At 47.7% G+C, this 19,427-nt stretch overlaps 1 protein-coding gene across 2 annotated transcripts in view; it reads left to right on the top strand.

Moving 5' to 3' along the window:
- Positions 1-5,141: 5,141 nt before the first annotated feature.
- AAMP (angio associated migratory cell protein) overlaps positions 5,142-19,427 on the top strand; it is a 65,320-nt gene continuing 51,034 nt past the window's right edge. Inside the window, exons 1-2 of one of the 2 annotated variants that reach the window (XM_068122775.2) lie at positions 5,142-5,358; positions 10,894-10,995. In XM_068122775.2, the coding sequence (XP_067978876.1) occupies positions 5,250-5,358; positions 10,894-10,995 (211 nt within the window). In that variant the 5' untranslated portion in view covers positions 5,142-5,249. The remainder of the gene's footprint in view (positions 5,359-10,893; positions 10,996-19,427) is intronic. The other variant, XM_068122774.2, reaches the window with a different exon arrangement.

Raw genomic sequence — 19,427 nt, 5'->3', positions numbered from 1 at the left:
GTTTACATATTTAGTTTAGAAATACGGATAGTTTTTCACGGCCGGAAATATCCGAAGTTGAGACGGAATTCACCGAATTAATCACTGCAAGCTAACTTCTTCTGGTGGAGGAAGCCGCCTTGCCCGGAGAGAACCAGCCCTGACACCGACTGAAGTTCGAAGATGACACACATACTGTGAAAACGTATGTTAAGCCCAGTTAAAATTTCTTAAAATAGGCCTTAAGCTAGCACATCGTATAGTTACTTCCTTAAGCTTCTTGTGACATTTATTGTATGCAGGTATTGGGGAGGACTGTCTGTTCTTCTCTTTTACCAAGTCTTACCAGGTACGGTACCTACACTGACCTACTATCAACTACCTAACCTACTGATGCCATCGTGATGGGTAAAATAGTGGCAAGAGGCTTTGGCTTCACCGGCTCAATGCGGCTTTGCAGTCGGTACTAGTAGCCGGCGAAGCCGGTGTTGTGAATGAACGCGTATGTATTATGTTGAAAAGCCAGATTTTGCTGGAGCCTTTGAGAATTCCAAGCTTTGACTCACCAAATCGCTCCATGGAGGCCGCCATCTTGCGGATGCGGAAGTATGCACAAACAATAAAATTGCGAAAACGTTCAATAGAGGCTTTGGCTTCGCCAGCTCATTGCGGCTTTGCAGTAGGGTCATATTAACTCGTCGATGGCTAAAAATACAAAGTTCAGGCCCCACACTCCTGTGGTGGGTCACAGGTGTCGTGAGGTGTCTCGGTGTCTCGGTGTCATCTTGTCTGCCTGCTGAAAATGTTGTGAATTTTCTTTTTTACCGTGAGATCGCATCGTTTCACCTTTTTATGTGATCTGCTTTCATTACATTCTGATCTGCTCTGATCTGATATGCTCTCCCCATTCTCTCTCTCCCCCCCACACCTATCTCTCCCACCCCCCACCTATCTACCGCCCCCATCTCCTCTCCCCCCTCTCTCTCGATCCTTTCTCTCTCTCTTTCTCTCTCCCTCCTCTCTATCCTTTCTCTCTCCATTCTCCCCCCTCTCTATCCTTATTCTCTCTCCCTTCTCCGACGCCTCACCCCATCCCCCGCTTTCTCGCCCTCTCTCCATTCTCCACCCCTGCTTTTTCTCCTTCCTTCTCCTCTCTCCACCCCACATATGTCCCCCCCACCTCCTCTCTCCCTTCTCTCCCCCCCCCCTACTTACATCCCCACTCCCACACCTCCTCTCTTCCCCTCACTCCTATCTCCCATCCTCTCTCCCACCCCTCTCTCTCCCCACCCCACTCACTCTCCCACACCTCCTCTCTCCCTTCTCCCATCCTCTCTCTCTCCCCACTCCTCTCTCCCTCACGCCCTTCTCTCTCCCCACCTTTCTCACTGTCCCACTCCTCTTTCTCTCCCACCCCTCTCACTCTCCCACCCTTTCACCCCTCTCTCTCCCACCCCTCTCACCCTCCCATCCTCCAACCCCTCTCACCCCTCTCTCTCCCCACCCCGCTCACCCTCCCACCCCTCTCTCTCCCCACTCCTCTCCATCCCCATCCCTCTCTCTCCCCACCCGTCTCTCTTCCCACCCCTCTCTCTTCCCACCCCTCTCACTCTCCCACTCCTCTCAAACTCCCACCCTCTCACCCTCCCACTCCTCTCCCCACTCCTCTCACCCTCCCACCCCTCTCTCTCCCCACCCCTCTCTCTCCCCACTCCTCTCTCTCCCCACTCCTCTCTCTCCCTACTCCTCTCTGTCACCACTCCTCTCTCTCCCCACTCCTCTCTCTCCCCACTCCTCTCTCCCCCCCACCCCTCTCTCTCTCCCCACCCCTCTCACTCTCCCTCTCCCCGCCCCTCTCACTCTCCCTCTCCCCGCCCCTCTCACTCTCCCACCCCTCTCACTCTCCCACCCCTCTCACTCTCCCACCCCCTCTCACTCTCCCACTCTCCCACTCCTCTCACTCTCCCACCCCTCTTACTCTCCCACCCATCTCTCTCCCCCACCCCTCTCTCGCCCCATCCCTCTCTCTCCCCATCCCTCTCTCTCCCCCACCCCTCTCTCTCCCCCACCCCTCTCTCTCCCCCACCCCTCTCTCTCCCCACCCCTCTCTCTCCCCACCCCTCTCTCTCTCTCCCCACTCCTCTCCATCCCCACCCCTCTCTCTCCCCACTCCTCTCTCCCCCCCACCCCTCTCTCTCTCCCCACCCCCTCTCACTCTCCCACCCCTCTCTCTCTCCCCCGCCCCTCTCACTCTCCCACCCTCTCACTCTCCCACCCCTCTCACTCTCCCACCCCTCTCACTCTCCCACTCCTCTCACTCTCCCACCCCTCTTACTCTCCCACCCATCTCTCTCCCCCACCCCTCTCTCTCCCCCACCCCTCTCTCTCACCCACCCCTCTCTCTCCACACCCCTCTCACTCTCCATGCCTCTCTCTCCTTACCCCTCCCTCTCCCTATCCCCCCTCTCTCCCCACTCCTCTCCCTCCCCACCTCTCTCTCCTCCCCCACCTCTCTCTCCCTCCCCACCTCTCTGTCTCCCCCCACCTACCTCTCTGTCTCCCCCACCTCTCTCTGTCTCCCCACTCCTCTCTCCCTCCCACCCTTCTTTCTTTCTCCTCCACCCTTCTTTCTCTCTTCCCCACCCTTCTTTCTCACCACTCCACTCTCCCTCCCACCCCTCTCCCTCCCACTCCCTCTCTCCCCACCTCTCTCTGTCTCCCCACTCCTCTCTCCTCCCACCCTTCTTTCTCTCTTCCTCCACCCTTCTTTCTCTCTTCCCCCACCCTTCTTTCTCACCACTCCACTCTCCCTCCCACCCTCTCTCTTCCCCACTCCCCTCTCTCCCCCACCTCTCTCTCTCTCCCACTCCTCTCACTCTCCCACCCTTCTCTCTCCCACTCCCTCTCTCCCCACTCCCCTCTCTCCCCACCTCTCTCTCTCTCCCCACCCCCTCTCTCTCTCCCCCACCCCTCTCTCTCTCCAACCTCGCTCTCTCCCCACCCCTCTCACTCCTCCCACCCCTCTCTCTCCCCACCCCTATCCCTCCCCACGCCTCTCACTCTCCCACCCCTCTCACTCTCCCACCCCTCTCACTCTCCCACCCTTCTCACTACTCCCACCCCTCTCTCCCTCCCACTCCTCTCTCCCTCCCACCTCTCTCACTCTCCCACCCTTCTCACTCTCCCACCCTTCTCACTCTCCCACCCCTCTCTCCCTCCCACCCCTCTCGTCCTCCCACTCCTCTCTCCCTCCACCCCTCCCACTCTCCTCCTCCCACCCCTCCCTCTCTCCTCCTCCCACCCCTCTCACTCTCCCTCTCCCACACCTCTCACTCTCCCCCTCCCACCCTTTCACTCTCCCCCTCCCACCCCTCTCACTCTCCCACCCCTCTCACTCTCCCACTCCTCTCACTCTCCCACCCCTCTCACTCTCCCACCCCTCTCACTCTCCCCTCCCACCCCTCTCACTCTCCCCCTCCCACCCTCTCACTCTCCCCCTCCCACCCCTCTCACTCTCCCCCTCCCACCCCTCTCACTCTCCCCCTCCCACCCTCTAACTCTCCCCCTTCCACCCCTCTAACTCTCCCCCTCCCACCCCTCTCCACTCTCCCCCTCCCACCCCTCTCACTCTCCCCCTCCCACCCCTCTCACTCTCCCCTCCCACCCCTCTCACTCTCCCCCTCCCACCCCTCTCACTCTCCCCCTCCCACCCCTCTCACTCTCCCCCTCCCACCCCTCTCACTCTCCCCCTCCCACCCCTCTCACTCTCCCCCTCCCACCCCTCTCACTCTCCCCCCTCCCACCCCCTCTCACTCTCCCCCTCCCACCCCTCTCACTCTCCCCCTCCCACCCCTCTCACTCTCCCCCTCCCACCCCTCTCACTCTCCCCCCTCCCACCCCTCTCACTCTCCCCCTCCCACCCTCTCACTCTCCCCCTCCCACCCCTCTCACTCTCCCCCTCCCACCCCTCTCACTCTCCCCCCTCCCACCCTCTCACTCTCCCCCTCCCACCCCTCTCACTCTCCCACCCCTCTCACTCCTCTTACTCTCCCACCCTTCGCACTCTCCCACCCTTCGCACTCTCCCACCCTTCTTTCTCTCTTCTCCCCCCTATCTTAGTATTCCTGTCAACGTAGCGACGGGTGGTATTTTCTGATGATGAATAAAAGGATAGGCAAATGAAAGTAAAGTTTGAGGGCCTCCCCAAGATGAAGGATCCCGGCTTGTGTCCTTGAGGCACCAGGGGCGGATCCAGGAATTTCTTGACGGGGGGGGGGGGGGGGGGGGGGTGCATGAAACCATAGCGCTGGGGGGGATGGGGGGGGGATAAAAGGGGGGGTCTGGGGGTCCTCCCCCAGGAAATTTTAAAAAATTGATCGTCAGAAACGGCATTTCGTGCGTTCTTGGAAGTTTCTGCAGTTCCTTGTGTTCTTCCCTGGTCCAACAGTTCAGCAGATTCGCACCGCCTGCACCCTCATCCTGGATCGAAGGGGGGGGGGGGTGCGCACCCCCTGCACCCCCCCCCCTGGATCCGCCCCTGGGCACCATTGTTAGCCTGATGATTCATCATCGTGACTTTTTGAATCAAGCATGCCAATGGACTGTTTCGAGCTGCACACTGAGGCATTCGGATTTTTCCGAGAAAAACTGGACAAAATCGCAGTAGAAATGACGAAAGCAAATATTTCAGGAATGAAACTTGAATCTACCGCGTCAGAAATATCGGCACGCCAAGATGGCCGCCGGAGCAGTTCAAATTGGCTTTACTCGTACTAATACTTAATAGTAATACTACACGGTGCATTGCGCGTCCAAGTTTATTATCAGACCTCCGTGTCTGGGTGTGTTCAGTTACCGAGCAGCTAGCTAATGCTTGCCAAGCCAGCCGTTCCTTATCAACGGTTTCGAATTGAGTGTTTGCTTGAGTGCTTCGGCCACTTGGCGAGCGTTCCACAAGGCACAAGGAACTTGGTAATCGAACACACCACGGCAACGATAACGGAGAATCAAAAGCACCCTCGGTTGTCAAGTCAGTTAAAAATTTGTGAAATAAGTAGGTTAAACTATATAAAGTCTGCCGGAACTTGTCTTCTTCGGCCAAGTGTTTAGGTGCGTGGCGTATATAGAGCCTAGTGACTCTGAAAACGCCATTTAATTTGGTTGTAGAAGAAGAAGAAGTATGATGTGAGGAAGAAGAAGTAATTGGGAGGAGGAAGAATCCACATGACGTGCTGGTGAAATGGTGTGGTCCGCGTGTGTGCTGTGAGGAGATGGCTGGTGAGCGCCCTGAGAGCCCAGAGACGCTTAATGTGCTGAACTCCGAGTCTGACGATGAGAACATGTTCGAGGTCATCGACCTTGATCAATGTGATAGTCCTGGTGAGCAGAGACCGCCGGTCTAGTTTGAAGTGTGGCGTTTCGGTTTGCTCTAAATGCGGATTAAAAAATAAAAATAAAGTTCTCTTTACCATCGATCTCTTATTTACATTTATCTCTACACAATCGAGAGGAGTTATGTGAACGTGTATGAACTTGAACCTTTAAAATAACTTCATTTAACTTTACCATCATGTTCATTATACGCTGCAATCACCAAGAAAAAATATATATTTTAAGCAAAGAAGCATCTATAAATATTACCTTATAAATGGAGCACTGTTATAATACGGAGAAACCCCTAACAATTATGAAGCTAAAAAAGTTTGTTAATAAACCTAAATCTATTCAGGAGGCTGTGGAATTCATTTAGATTGAGATTCTGCAAGACCCATGAGGTCTGTGCCACGTCCACCCTCCCTTCCCATACAATGACCCCATATATGAGCCAATTCCACGACTACAACCCCACTAACCACAATTCCAACAAAGCATTAAGTTTCAACAAGAGCTGTACACAAAGTACGTAATGCTTTTTTAAAATTTCCCTGAGCATCACAGAGTGTCGCCTGGGATGGGGTGGGATGGGGGTGGAGTTGGGAGGGGTAGGGAGAAGGGTGAGGAGTGGGTGGGGGAGAGAATTGGAAGAAATGAGTGACGGGGTCTGTCAAAGTAGAGCCCCTATATACAAGTGGTGTCAGAGCTCGAGTTACCAAAATTTAAACATTTCGGACTTGTCACACCCAACCTGTCCACCAAGTTTTGTCCGAATCCGTCCATAACTTTTTGAGATATCCTGCTCACAGACAGACAAACAGATAGGAATGAAAACAACGTCCGTCCACCTTGGGTGACAGAGGTAATGACTCAGAGTTTCTGTCTCCAATACTTATCCTTACCTAAATTGGGGGACTGAACATAAAAAGGGCTTTTGGTTTACAATGGTAAAACATACACCAAGAAATCAAAGCTGACCTTGTTTAAAGTTATATTCATCTTTTGACGTCACATCCACATTTCTTGAGTACCTATATAATAATAAAAGAGTGTGTGTGTGTGTGTGTGTGTGTGTGTGTGTGTGTGTGTGTGTGTGTGTGTGTGTGTGTGTGTGTGTGCGTGTGTGCGTGTGTGCGTGTCCTCTCCATAACTCAAAACCATGAAACCTTGCGGTCCCAAACTTTACATGCATACTTCTCGATCTCCAAGGAAGTGCATGAATGAAAACTGTTTGGGTGTGTTTTTGAAGATCATTTGCACTAACAGGTTTACCTTTGGTCAGCCTACGTTCAGGTCGCTCAGCTTGTGGGTCTTAAGTCCGCCATTTTGTCCGCTCAACTCAAGTATGCCTTGCCTCAGAAGAGGTCGGTCTCTGTACAATAAAGCTTCAGATCGACAAATGGTAATATAGCTGATCTTCATACCTACGAATCTCTGTATTCCTGTATACATCACAATGCTTCCAAACGCCAGTGTTCATGCCTTTATTAAATTTCCGCAAAGGTCGAGAATCTCTTCACCTGAAACGAATTTCAAAATTATAACTGCGGAATTGATCTCAGCAGCAGTTTCGACTATTCAAAAAGTGTTCATTTGTCTAATACGGACATTGTGGTGCACTCCTGGCATCTCAACAGTATTATTGGAGTGCTTGCTTGAGTGCTTAAGCTGCTTGGCGAGCGCTCTTCAGGCTTCTTTTGCAAGTCATGACGATGCAGTAGACAGCGCTCCCCTTTTGTTTTTACGTACGCAGTTTGTTATTACACGAGATCACATTGATTCACATTTTTATGCAACCTACTTTCATTATTGCCGGCGAAGCCGGTGTTGTCAATAAACGCGTACTGTTACGTGGTCCTCCCAGTGACTACCTGGTCTCGGTGACCCCCGGACCGTGAGAGGAACCCCGCCAGAAAGATATATGATTTATACGCTTTCGTAACGCAATCACTATGAATTCCAGTCAATAAGAAACCCCACACCAAGGATCCGGATTAATCAATAATATATTCCCAATCAATCAACAACAATCAGCAATCAATCAACAATATTACTAAGATGGCCATCTCATATATTTCCCCCCTTTCCCCACTCATGACACCCTCAATAGTCACTGTCCCTCACAATGTCTCTGGGCCCCTCCAGACCAAGGTGAAGGTCGACCTCTCCGCACACGGGCGGTTGAACGGACCCCTGGCTGACGTGCTCCAAACGTGCACGTCACGTACCGGGAACAGCTGCTGCCGCGGACACCTCCTCGGCAAGCCACCGAGGTCGGAGCCCGTGATCGCGGCCTCTGGGCTGTGAACGGCTCGCAAAGCGCGCGAGGCCCAAGGTGCGACCCGTACACGCACTCGTAGGCGTCGAGGCGAACAGTGCCGGACGCTTGGTTCCTTCCAGGAACCCACGGCAACCTGACACGTAACAGGCAATCACCCCGCACAGGTAACTCCTCTCGCCAGACGGGCTTTTCAAACGCAGCGTTCCAAAGCAGATAAAGATCGACTCGGCTCGCGTCGGAGCTGGTCGAGGATCAAGATGGCCGCTTCTCTCCCGACCTTGTCTTTTTCTTCTTCCGGTTTTCCATCCCGTTTCCGGTCTCCTGTTATCAGGAGCGCTTCTAACCATTTAACCACAACAACCTTTAATAGAATAAACATTAATAAGAAATGACCTGAATAGTAATTCACATAAATCCGGAATCCGTAACAGTACGTATTATGTCGAAAACCAGATTATGCCTTGGCTTGAGAATTCCGAAGCGCAATGGAGGCCGCCATCTTGCGGATGCAGAAGTATGCATAACAAATTTAAAAACGTTCAATAGGAGTTTCTTTCACCCGTCTTTGTTTGATTCACCATCTTATGCGCCTCTAATTTATTATTAAAATACTTTAAGACCAACCTCGGCCCGCACGGGCCTGGTTATCTTCAACGAAAAGCGTCACCAAACACCGGAACCAATGAGATTCGAGCATTTGAAAAAATATTTCTATAACCAAATCACGCAATGGAGGCCGCCGTCGACCGGATGCGGAAGTTTGCATAAAACAATTGCGAAAAAGTTCAATAGGAGTTTGTTTCACCCGTCTTTGTTGATTCACAGTCTAATGCACCTCGAATTTGTAATTAAAATACATTAAAACCAACGTCGTTATCTTCAACGAAAATCGTCACCAAACACTGGAACCAATGAGATTCGAGCATTTGAAAAAATATTCTTTAAAAGCTTATTACGCGTTTCGGAGGGTGAAAACGGCATCAAATATTCTAAAATTGACGAAGAATTATTTTTCAGAAATCTCGTGGCCGTCGGGGATAGTTTTTCACGGCCAGAAATAAGCGGTTTACATAAAGAAAGAAAGCTTGGTTTGATTAACGACAGTCACACATTGCCGTTGAAACGGCGCTATCGTCTGATCTGTCGGCACTGATATTACTGCAAGCCAACTTCTTCTGGTGGAGGAAGCCGCAGTGCCCGGAGAGAACCAGCCCTGACATCGACTGAAGTTAGAAGACGACACACATACTGTGAAAACGTATGTTAAGCCCAGTTAAAATTTCTTAAAATTGGCCTTAAGCTAGCACATCGTATAGTTACTTCCTTAAGCTTGTTGTGACATTTATTGTATGTAGGTATTGGGGAGTACCAGGTACGGTACCTACTACACCTACCTACGACCAACTACCTAACCTACTGATGCCATAGTGATGGGTAAAATAGTGGCAAGAGGCTTTGGCTTCGCCGGCTCATTGCGGCTTTGCAGTTTGGTACTCGTATAAGATATATTAATATACCTATATAAATATGCTTATTAAATAAACGTCAAATCTAACATTGTGCTTCGAACTCCACCATGTTGAACTGTATCTTTGAAAGTGAAAGTCTGACATTTTGTTTGCTCATTGTGGTATGCACATTTCGCTGATTTTGTGCTTTATTTTCACTTTTATAGAAAACTATTTAAAGGTAAATATTTGTGGTTGCCGTTTTTGTGCCGCGTTGAAATGTGAAATTTGGGAACAATTTGACTGTCCTCTTTGGGGACTGCTTATTCGTGGGGTCTACCCAACTTGTATTGACATTTTCAGAGGTCCCTCAAGGTGCTCCACACGAAATTAAAATAAATCTGATGAAAAAACGGATGTTTAAAAATGAAATCACATCATTCTGTTCATTCTGCAGGCAACGGTAACCAGTGATTACACGCAGGCAAGATGACGCGTTTCCTGCGTGGTTTAACAATGGTACACGTCATTGTCCTAATGGATGCACCTGATGCTGTTACACTTGCGCTCAAATAAGTTTGGGGGAAAACGGAAGTTTTTGAGGGATTCTCTCTTCAAAAGGTGTACACCTTGATTATATCGTAGAATTCCCGAGAATCGTTGAATTTTTTAGGCCTTGCTGGTAGAAGTATTTATTTCGATGACAGCACATGCTTGCCCATTTTGATATAACTTGATGAGATACCCATTCGACACCCAGGGAATTCTGTGTATGTGGGGGTGGAGGGGAGGGATGGATCGGGGGAGGGGGGTAATCTGGAGAGGATTGTTGGGGGGCATGGGGGTAGAAAGTGGAGTGGGGGAGATATCTGGTCACGCAGGTGAACCTGAGTTTGGAGCTGAGGTTTGGAAGAGGTGGGGTTGTGAGGGGCATGGGTGTGTTGGGGTGGGGGAAAGTTAAAGTGCAAAACTATTCTGGAGGAATTCAAAAAATTTTAAAAAAAATCCACTTTGATGTTATGGGGTATTATCTGTATATCAGTGACAAAAAAAAAAATAGATTTTTAATTCAGGCTGTAATACAAAGAAATGTGAAAAAAATCAAGGGGTATGAATGCTTTCTGAACGCACTGCATCTAGGGAAAATGCCATTTGAATGTCATCAGAGTACCATGTCTCTAATTTTTTTTTTTTCTACTAATTTTTTGTTATTTGCTGTGAAAAGTTTTATATCATCCATATACAGTACATACATCACCTTTCCTGTTTCTTTGGATTGTGTTCTACTGTATTGGATGTCAGGGTGGATCTGTGTCCTTGGTCATTGAAGAGGTTACTCGAGCCTGTCTCCCTGGAAGAGTTCACGATGCACCTGTGTGTGCATGCGTGTGCACGTGTGTTATACTGAAAAGGATTACCCAAAAATAGAAAAAACTGTTTTGGGATTTATTTATTTATTGAGTACATCAATATGGCAGAATCTTGTACCCCTGCCTTTCCAAATTTACATTGGAACTTGATCTCCACAACTTTCTAGCACATGGCCAGTTCATCACTTGTAACTATTAAAGCTAAAAATAACAACCTAACCCCCCCAACCCTCTTTTACATTACGTTCACATATGTTTTGTTTGATGAAAAATGTTTTGCATTCTTCTGTGAATTTAAATGAGCTGCGTCCTGCATGATGCTCTAATTGTTCAATTTTTGACCTCCTCGTAGAAAAGGACAACTCCCATCTCTGGAATTCTGTCGGTGCTGGACAGGATCAGGAGAAACGTTTGACCCCTCCTTTTTAACTTGTGATTCCAGGCGATCTCACAAATGCAGTTTGTGATGTGGATTTAGAAGATGAATCAGACATTGAAGGAGGTGCAAACGATGACAGTGACTTGACTGTTTCTTTACATGATGGTGAGAGAGTCGTTTGTATTCTGTCATTGACTGAAGTGCTAAAGTTCTGCCAATTTGTGTATTTTGCGCTTTGGTTTTTTATGCCTCTGGAGCTGAAGGTTCTGAAAGCATTATAGTCTAGTAGGAAGACTAGGTCCCCCTGCACCCCCCGGAGATATACTTCTAATCAGTGTTTCTAGATTGGAAAAAATGTGTAGAAAATGACTAGCTATGGCCCCAAGCTGAAAAAATGTCCCACATACCATTTTTATGCAAATTACTGCTGCAAATTTTATGCAAAATTATGCAAATTTTATGCAAATTTTTGATGAGGAGTAGAGTTGAGGGGTCTTTGAGGGCTTCATCGAGGTGCTCTCGGTTGCAAGACTGGGTCATTCTGAGAAGCACAGCAGGGTCAGAGATCATGATGTTCTCCTCCTCAGTGAATCTCTCCATCAACAGCCTCTCCATTGCCTCACACACTGTTTTGAGGCAAAAGAGGGACTTTGCGTAGGCCTTTCCACTGAGAACACCTTTGAGAGATCCACTTGTTACTAGTTGTGCCTCAAAGAGAATCTCTGCATATCCAGAACCACGCATCTTGTGTCCAGTGAGCATCCCGATGTAGTTCATGGATGTGTGGAAGGGTCCAATCGTTACTACATGACTAGCAAATTCATTTGGCCAGCGCCAGATGATGGGAAGGGCTTTCATGCAGACACCCAGATCAAATGTATTCAGGACCCATCTCTGACCCACCTCAGCAGTTGCTGCCTCGGAACGCTTCAGTAGCTCACGAACAACTGCGTTGTCTGTGATCGGTCTGTGCCTGGTGCCTGCATGGCATGGCAATGGCCTGCAGCCTGTGCCTGGGCTAGGGGGTTTCACCTCTGCAACTGGTTCTCCCCCACCCAGCAAATCAACAGTCGACTACTGCACGCCTATCCACCAACCGATCACAGACAACGCAGTTGTTCGTGAGCTACTGAAGCGTTCCGAGGCAGCAACTGCTGAGGTGGGTCAGAGATGGGTCCTGAATACATTTGATCTGGGTGTCTGCATGAAAGCCCTTCCCATCATCTGGCGCTGGCCAAATGAATTTGCTAGTCATGTAGTAACGATTGGACCCTTCCACACATCCATGAACTACATCGGGATGCTCACTGGACACAAGATGCGTGGTTCTGGATATGCAGAGATTCTCTTTGAGGCACAACTAGTAACAAGTGGATCTCTCAAAGGTGTTCTCAGTGGAAAGGCCTACGCAAAGTCCCTCTTTTGCCTCAAAACAGTGTGTGAGGCAATGGAGAGGCTGTTGATGGAGAGATTCACTGAGGAGGAGAACATCATGATCTCTGACCCTGCTGTGCTTCTCAGAATGACCCAGTCTTGCAACCGAGAGCACCTCGATGAAGCCCTCAAAGACCCCTCAACTCTACTCCTCATCAAAAATTTGCATAAAATTTGCATAATTTTGCATAAAATTTGCAGCAGTAATTTGCATAAAAATGGTATGTGGGACATTTTTTCAGCTTGGGGCCATAGCTAGTCATTTTCTACACATTTTTTCCAATCTAGAAACACTGATTAGAAGTATATCTCCGGGGGGTGCAGGGGGACCTAGTCTTCCTACTAGACTATTAGGCCTTCAGCTTGTCCGGCTGGCTGTGCGTCCATCCGTATGTGTGTAGCGGATTTTCGTTACTATGATAATTTGAGACCCACTGAAAATATTTTGACCAAACTTGGTACAAGTATGTTGTGTTGTGGGAATGACTTATAAGGGTTAATAAATGCTTATTATAGTACAGTTATTTCCTTCGTGTGTGCTTTAGAATAAGCATAATATAATTTACTTCACAATACTCCTGAGAAAGTTCAGTCACTCAAACTCCTGGGTCTCACTATCAGCCACTATCATTCTTGGAAAACCGCATTTAAAAGTTGGCTTCCAAAGCCAGTCACTGTCTGAGTATCCTCAGTCGTACAAAGTCTTTTCTGGGCACACCTTTTTTTTTCTTTTTTTTTTGTATACATAATCCAGGCTCGTGAAAGAGCTAACATTTATCACAAAAACAAATCAAGCAGACAAACAAACAAAGTATATAAAAAGGGGAGCGGTAGACAAGATGGGGAGAGAAGGGGAAGCACTTTTTTTTTTTTTTTTTTTTCTATGCTGAATCGAGGCTCGTGAAAGAGCTAACATTTACTTCACAAACAAATCAACCAGACAAACAAAATACCCAAAAAGAGGGAGCGGAAGACAAGATGGGGGAGTACACAAACACAAACACAAGATGGGGAAGTACACAAACACAACATCCGAGAGCAGGGAGATGTGTGGAAGGGAGAGGGCCCGGGGGGAGGAGGCATGGGAAGGGGGGGGGGGGGGAGGGAGGCAGAAGTATAAAACACAAGGACACCAAGGACTTCCTGGACAGAAGTTGGTATTTCAAAAAAGTGGAATTGGGGTGAAATTAGCGGGGGTAGAAAAGATCAAGGTTTTGGATGGGGGAAGATAAGAGATGGTGGTGAACAGCTGTTTTAAAGACCTGGAGGGAGGAGTGGGATTGAAGAGAGTGAGGGAGTTTGTTCCAGAGGCAGGAGAAAAGAGGAATGAAGGAGTGAAGGTGAGCAGAGAGTCTTGATTTTGGCAGTTTAACCATAAGAGGGTTGCAGGCAGATCTTGTGTGACCTGTAGGAATATTTCGGGGACAGGGCCCAGAGAGAGCTGGAGGAGCAAGGCCGGAGAGGAGTTAGTAGAAGACAGAAAGACCACCAACCAGCCTGCGGTGAGTAAGTGAAAGGCCCTCGGAGGTAGCTTCATCACAGGAGATTCCAATGATTCTGAACGCTTTGGTTTCAACAGCGTGAAGACGAGCTAGGTGTGAGGCAGGAGCACCAGCCCAGAGGGGAGAGCAGTATTCCATTGAGCTGCGGGTGAAAGCCTTGCATGTGGTGAGGAGCTCAGGTGTGCCAAGGAAGGACTTCGCACGACGGAGGATGCCCAGTCGGCGACTGGCTTTGGAGGCCAAATTTGAAATGTGGTTTTCCCAGGAAAGATCATGGCAGATAGTGTGACCCAAAAGCTTGAGTGACAGAACTTCTTGGAGAGGATTATTCAGAAAGTGGGTGGGAGGGTTGTCCAGTCGGTCTTTTCGGAGAGACATCGTAAGAGTGTGAGATTTGTCAGGATTGAAAGACATGTTCCACTTGTTTGCCCAGTCAGTGATTTTGTCTAGGTCTGCAGAGAGTGAGGAGGCTGCAGACTGCTGATCTGAGGGATGAGGAATGGAGCGGCAGAGAGTGGAGTCATCAACAAAGAGATAGAGAGGATTTTCAAGAGAGTCGGAGAGATCATTGATGAAGACCAGAAAAAGAACTCGTATTCATACCTGAACTCATATTCACCTGCAAAGCCTTCATCCGCAGCTTGATGAAGTACTACTCTCCGCTCTGGGCTGGCTCCCCTGTCTCATACCTTGCTCAGCTTGACAGTGGAAACCAAGGCCTTCAAGATAATTGGAATCTCCCGTGCTATTCACCACAATCTCAGATAATTTCCAATCCAAAACCACGATCTTCTCTACCCTTGCTAACCCAACACCATCTCCTTCCCCCGCTCCCACCCATTCCAAGCCCAGCTCATGGTTTTGCAGTTAAAGCTCGTGGTAAAAAAATATTGTGGCTCGAGATGGAATTGTGATGGCCAAATTATCTCACCCGCTAGTCTGTTCGCCACCAATGGAGAATAGAGAGGAGGGCACGAGCCATAAATTAATCAAAGAACCAGATGCAAAGGATCTGAGAGAGAAAGATGGGTTTTCTCTTTGCCAAGGAACTTGCCCTGCAGTAGGGTTTAACTGCCAACTGGCTTGTCACCACTGTAGATCAGCTGTGTTTCTCTGTCTCTGTCTCTCTCTTTCTCTCTCTCTTTGCCCCCCTCCCACCCCCAACGATTGCCCTGCAAGGGGATTGGACTGACACCAGACTCATGCACAGCTCTACCTCCAATTTGCCCGACCAGCTCCTTTCACTGTCTTGTCAAACCCTATATATACTCAACATCAAAAGAAACGTATCAAATCTTTAGAATGACACTCATTGAAATCCTCCATGCAAAAATGAAAAATATTTGAACACAAAGGTAAAGTTCAGCTATCTTTACTAAACACATGTCAATAAACAAGAAGTTGCCTCAATCACAAAAAACAAAAAGCATGAACATCACAAGGGGTGGTGAAACAAAAGTCACAGCACTGCAACACAAAGGCACGCACCTGAATACAGTCAAAACAAAATGACACAGGAATGGACACAACACTCCTAACAGTCAAGGACAGAATGACAGCAGTCCTCAATATCATGTGTCCTCCCTGAGCTGTGATGCAGGCTGTACACCTCCGACGCATGCTCTGTACCAGGCGTCTGATGCGGTCCTGGGGAAGTCTGTCCCACTCCTCCTGCAAGCCTTGAATGAGCATTTGCCGATTGACAGCCGTTGATCTCCTCGATGCAAAACGTCGACCAAGCTCATCCCATAAATGCTCAATGGGATTGAGGTCAGGGGAATAAGGCATCCAAGGCATCACTTCAACACCCTGTTCCTGGAGGAAGTTGGTGGTCAGGCGAGCAGCATGGGGTCGAGTATTGTCCTGCTGGAAAACTGCGATGTTAGGATGAGCCTGGAGAAATGGCAGCAGACGAGGTCTCAAAACTTCATTGACATAACGCTGACTAGTGAGATTTCCTTCGATGACGACCAGAGGTGTCCTGAAACGGGTGGAAATGCCGGCCCATACCATCACACTGGGTCCTCCCCAACGATTGATCTGGCGAATACAGCATGATGCATACCTTTCCCCATTTCTGCACCATACCCGTTGACGCCAATCAGCAGCATGGAGGTAAAATCTGGACTCATCGCTGAACAAGACTGCACTCCACTGTTGCTGTGTCCAGCGGTGATGCTGCAGACACCATCTTAGTCTGTTCCGCTGATGCACTGCATTCAACACTGGACCACTGCAAGGACGTCTTGCCACCAGGCCCCGACTTCTCAAGCCCCTCCGCACAGTAGAGACACTGATGCGGTTGTTGTGGCGACCTTTCGTCACTGCAGCTGTTTGCGTCGCAGGGCGGAAATGATCAAGAAGGTGCTGCAGCACAATCCAGTGGTCTTGGTTTGGGGTGGTTACCCGTGGTCTTCCTCTTCGTGGACCATCATTCACAGTCCCAGTCTCACCATAATGCCTGGCCAGGTTGGAAATTGCAGGCTGTGAGCAACCAAGACGTTGGGCAATTGTTCGCTGGCTCACACCAGCCTCAAGCATCCCAATTGCCCTTAAACGTTGTTCAGATGTCAGGCGTGGCATCTGAATTTTCTTGTTGTTTTCCCTGTCAGAAGCCTCTAGAGTCTAGAGTGACTATAGACAGCTGTAAATGAATGTCTAACCACGAGAACTGAAGGATTTAATTATGAGGGTCATTATTTAAAGGGAAAGATCCCTATACAGAACCACTCAAGCATGCCATTGTTGATCAACCAGGTGATTGAAATGAAGTTCCCGTTACATAATCAGCCATTACAATTGAAGAAACGTGTTTGTAAAACTGCACATTTCAAAAAATGAAAGTGATAAGTTTATTTTGATGTTCAGTTTACATCTTTTGTGGTGTGCATGAAGGCCTTGTAAGTTAGTTAAATAAGATCTCACATTCGTACGCTTGGTTTTTATCGAGGGTGTGTATTGGTAAGGGGTAAGGGATGATTTTATTGTTGGTTGCATCAATGTTTATCCTCACCAGAGAAGTGAATATTGCATTTGGATCCAATTGTTTGTCTGTCTGTTAGTCTGCACAGAACGCAAATATGTTTATTAATTATGATGCCCTGATGTACCTTTAGAGCCCTATAACTGCTAAGACCCTTAAGAACCCAAAAAACCCCCAGACTCCTTAGAACCCTAAGACCCCTCAGTACTCTAAGATCCTTTAATACGCCATAGACCCTGTTATACCCCAAAGACCCTTCAAGACCACTGAGGCCCTTTAGAACCCTAAGATGCTTTAAGACATTTAAGAACTTTTCGAACCCTTACGACCCATAATGCCTTTTAAGACCTCAGACCTTTTAAGACCTCAGACCTTTTAAGACCTTTTAAGACCTTGTAAGACCCTTAAGACCATTGAGATCCTTCAGAAACCTGAGACCCTTTAGAGTTAGACCTTTTAATACCCTAAGATGCTTTAAGACCCTGTAGACCCTGTAGACCCTAGAGACCCCTCAGAACCTATAGATCCTATAGACCCCTAAGACAATTTAGAACCCTGTAGACCCTATAGATCCCCTTAGAGCCCTAAGACATCTGACATGGGCGGAGGCATATCCATCACCACATTCACGTCATATTCTATTTTCTTGTTTTTTTTTTTTTCAGTCCTTTACCGGTTTCCCGGACTATAGGTTTGCTCTCAGTCTGTCTGTCCGTCCGTCCATCCATAAGTCTGTCCCACCTGTGGTTTCCAGACTTCTTTTCTCATACCCTTTAACGTATTCAACTGAACTTGGTACATGGCTTTATTTTGATAAGTTACAAAAACGGCAACTTATTCTGTAGCTTTGCAAACCTAAAACAATTTGTCCGACTGTATATGGCTCACAATTGCTGAGTGCTTGGAACAAGAACATTCATTGGGACCAGTAGGGGACAGACATGTATTGCAAAGCAATTCTCACTGTTGCTTTTCTTTTTGCCTCGTAACTGGTCAATTGTACAGGATGTCCACAAGTTACCTTTCCAAATTCAAACCGTCGTAATAAAAAAAATGAAATCTGATACAACAAAGCAATGAATATTAATGATTATTAAATTACTTGTTGTTATTCGACCATATACCAATAAACCTTGTAACATGTTCTTGAAAGCACAAAGCAATCATCTTTAATTAAATGGACTCTTTTCCCAAAGTGGGAACAGTTACACATATGAGGTTGCCATCCCAAAACATTCCATGACGCATGTTATTTAAACAAGACCCATTCATTTCCATCTCTAGTTATAGTTGACCACATCCATTTAACTAACCCAGAATGCCCTTTTTTAACACTAGGACACCCACTCACTATGAGAGCAGCAGTGGGGGTGGGGAGAGGGTCTTGTTATTATCCTTATTATTATTGCCAATTGTTATTGCTATGACTTGTGTTAGATCAGGTCATTGAAAAGATCAGACCGTGCCTCACCATTAAACTCCCTATAGTAAAATTGACTTCCATGAGGATGTCGGGGAGGGAAGGTAAGGCATTATAGCAAGTCACAAAACGCCTTGGGGAGGGGGGATAGTGTCATGTAATAACATTAATATTATGCTATTATCATTAGTGTTATTAGTCCCCGTTGGACTTAGTCCGAAACGGGGGCTTATGGATTGGGTCTTTTCTGTCCATCCATCCGTGCATCCGCAACCATATCTCAGAGATTTTAGGACCAATTTGTTCATACTTGGCCCAAAGACAATACATGAAAGTGTACATATGCCCATCATTTTGTTTCGCTATGCGATCAAAGATGGCCGGCTGGCTGGCAGCCATTTTACTTGTAAAAAAAACCCCAATGTTGAACACGTCCTCAACTGTTTCACGGACATGCATTTACCGATGTTGTTCAAACTTGGCAGTCAGACAACGAATGACGGCTTACATATGCATGCCATTTTCTTTCGAGATCAGATCCAAGATGGCCGACTGATTGCCATTTTGTTACTTAAACATGTCCCCAACCATTTATTGAACCTGTATGATCCGATTTTGTTCAGGCTTGGCACAAGCACAGTACGCGATGGCATACACGTGCACCTCACTTTATTTTGTGATCAGATCCAAGATGGCCGACTGGTGGTCATTTTGTTACTTAAACGTGTCCCCAACCATTTCTCGGACCTGCAATGACCAATTTTGTTCAAACTTGGCACAAAAACAATACATGAGTATAGATATGCAGAATATTTTGTTTTGTAATCTGACAAAAGATGGCCGACTGACAGCATTTAACGCCATACAGAAAAATTACGAACTAATATTATGCTATTATCATTAGCATTGTTATTACTTTTGTTATTAGAGGCGGCTTTGGAAAAACGCCACGATAAAGTGATCTTAACACGGATATACACCTCTGCACGCAACCCCCTTGGTGGGGGAAACCACCTTGGGGTGGGGTGAATGGTAAATCACTACAACCTCCATCGTGTGATCCTTAGTCTCACTGTCAATTTTGGTTGAAATTCAATAAGTAATGACCGAATGTATCACGGTCAAAAATCGTCAGACAGACAGACAGACAGACACCAAATTGTGTATTTTTGTATGAAAATCAAAGCTCATGGAAGAGTGAGGTTATAGAAGGTAAAAAGGCAATGTTCAGTGGGGCCACAGTTGGTGACAACAAAAG

This window comes from Myxine glutinosa, chromosome 7 (assembly GCF_964187855.1).
Source record: "Myxine glutinosa chromosome 7, kmMyxGlut1.1, whole genome shotgun sequence".
NCBI classification, from domain to species: Eukaryota; Metazoa; Chordata; class Myxini; order Myxiniformes; family Myxinidae; genus Myxine; species Myxine glutinosa.
This window is presented reverse-complemented; position numbering and strand designations above follow the sequence as displayed.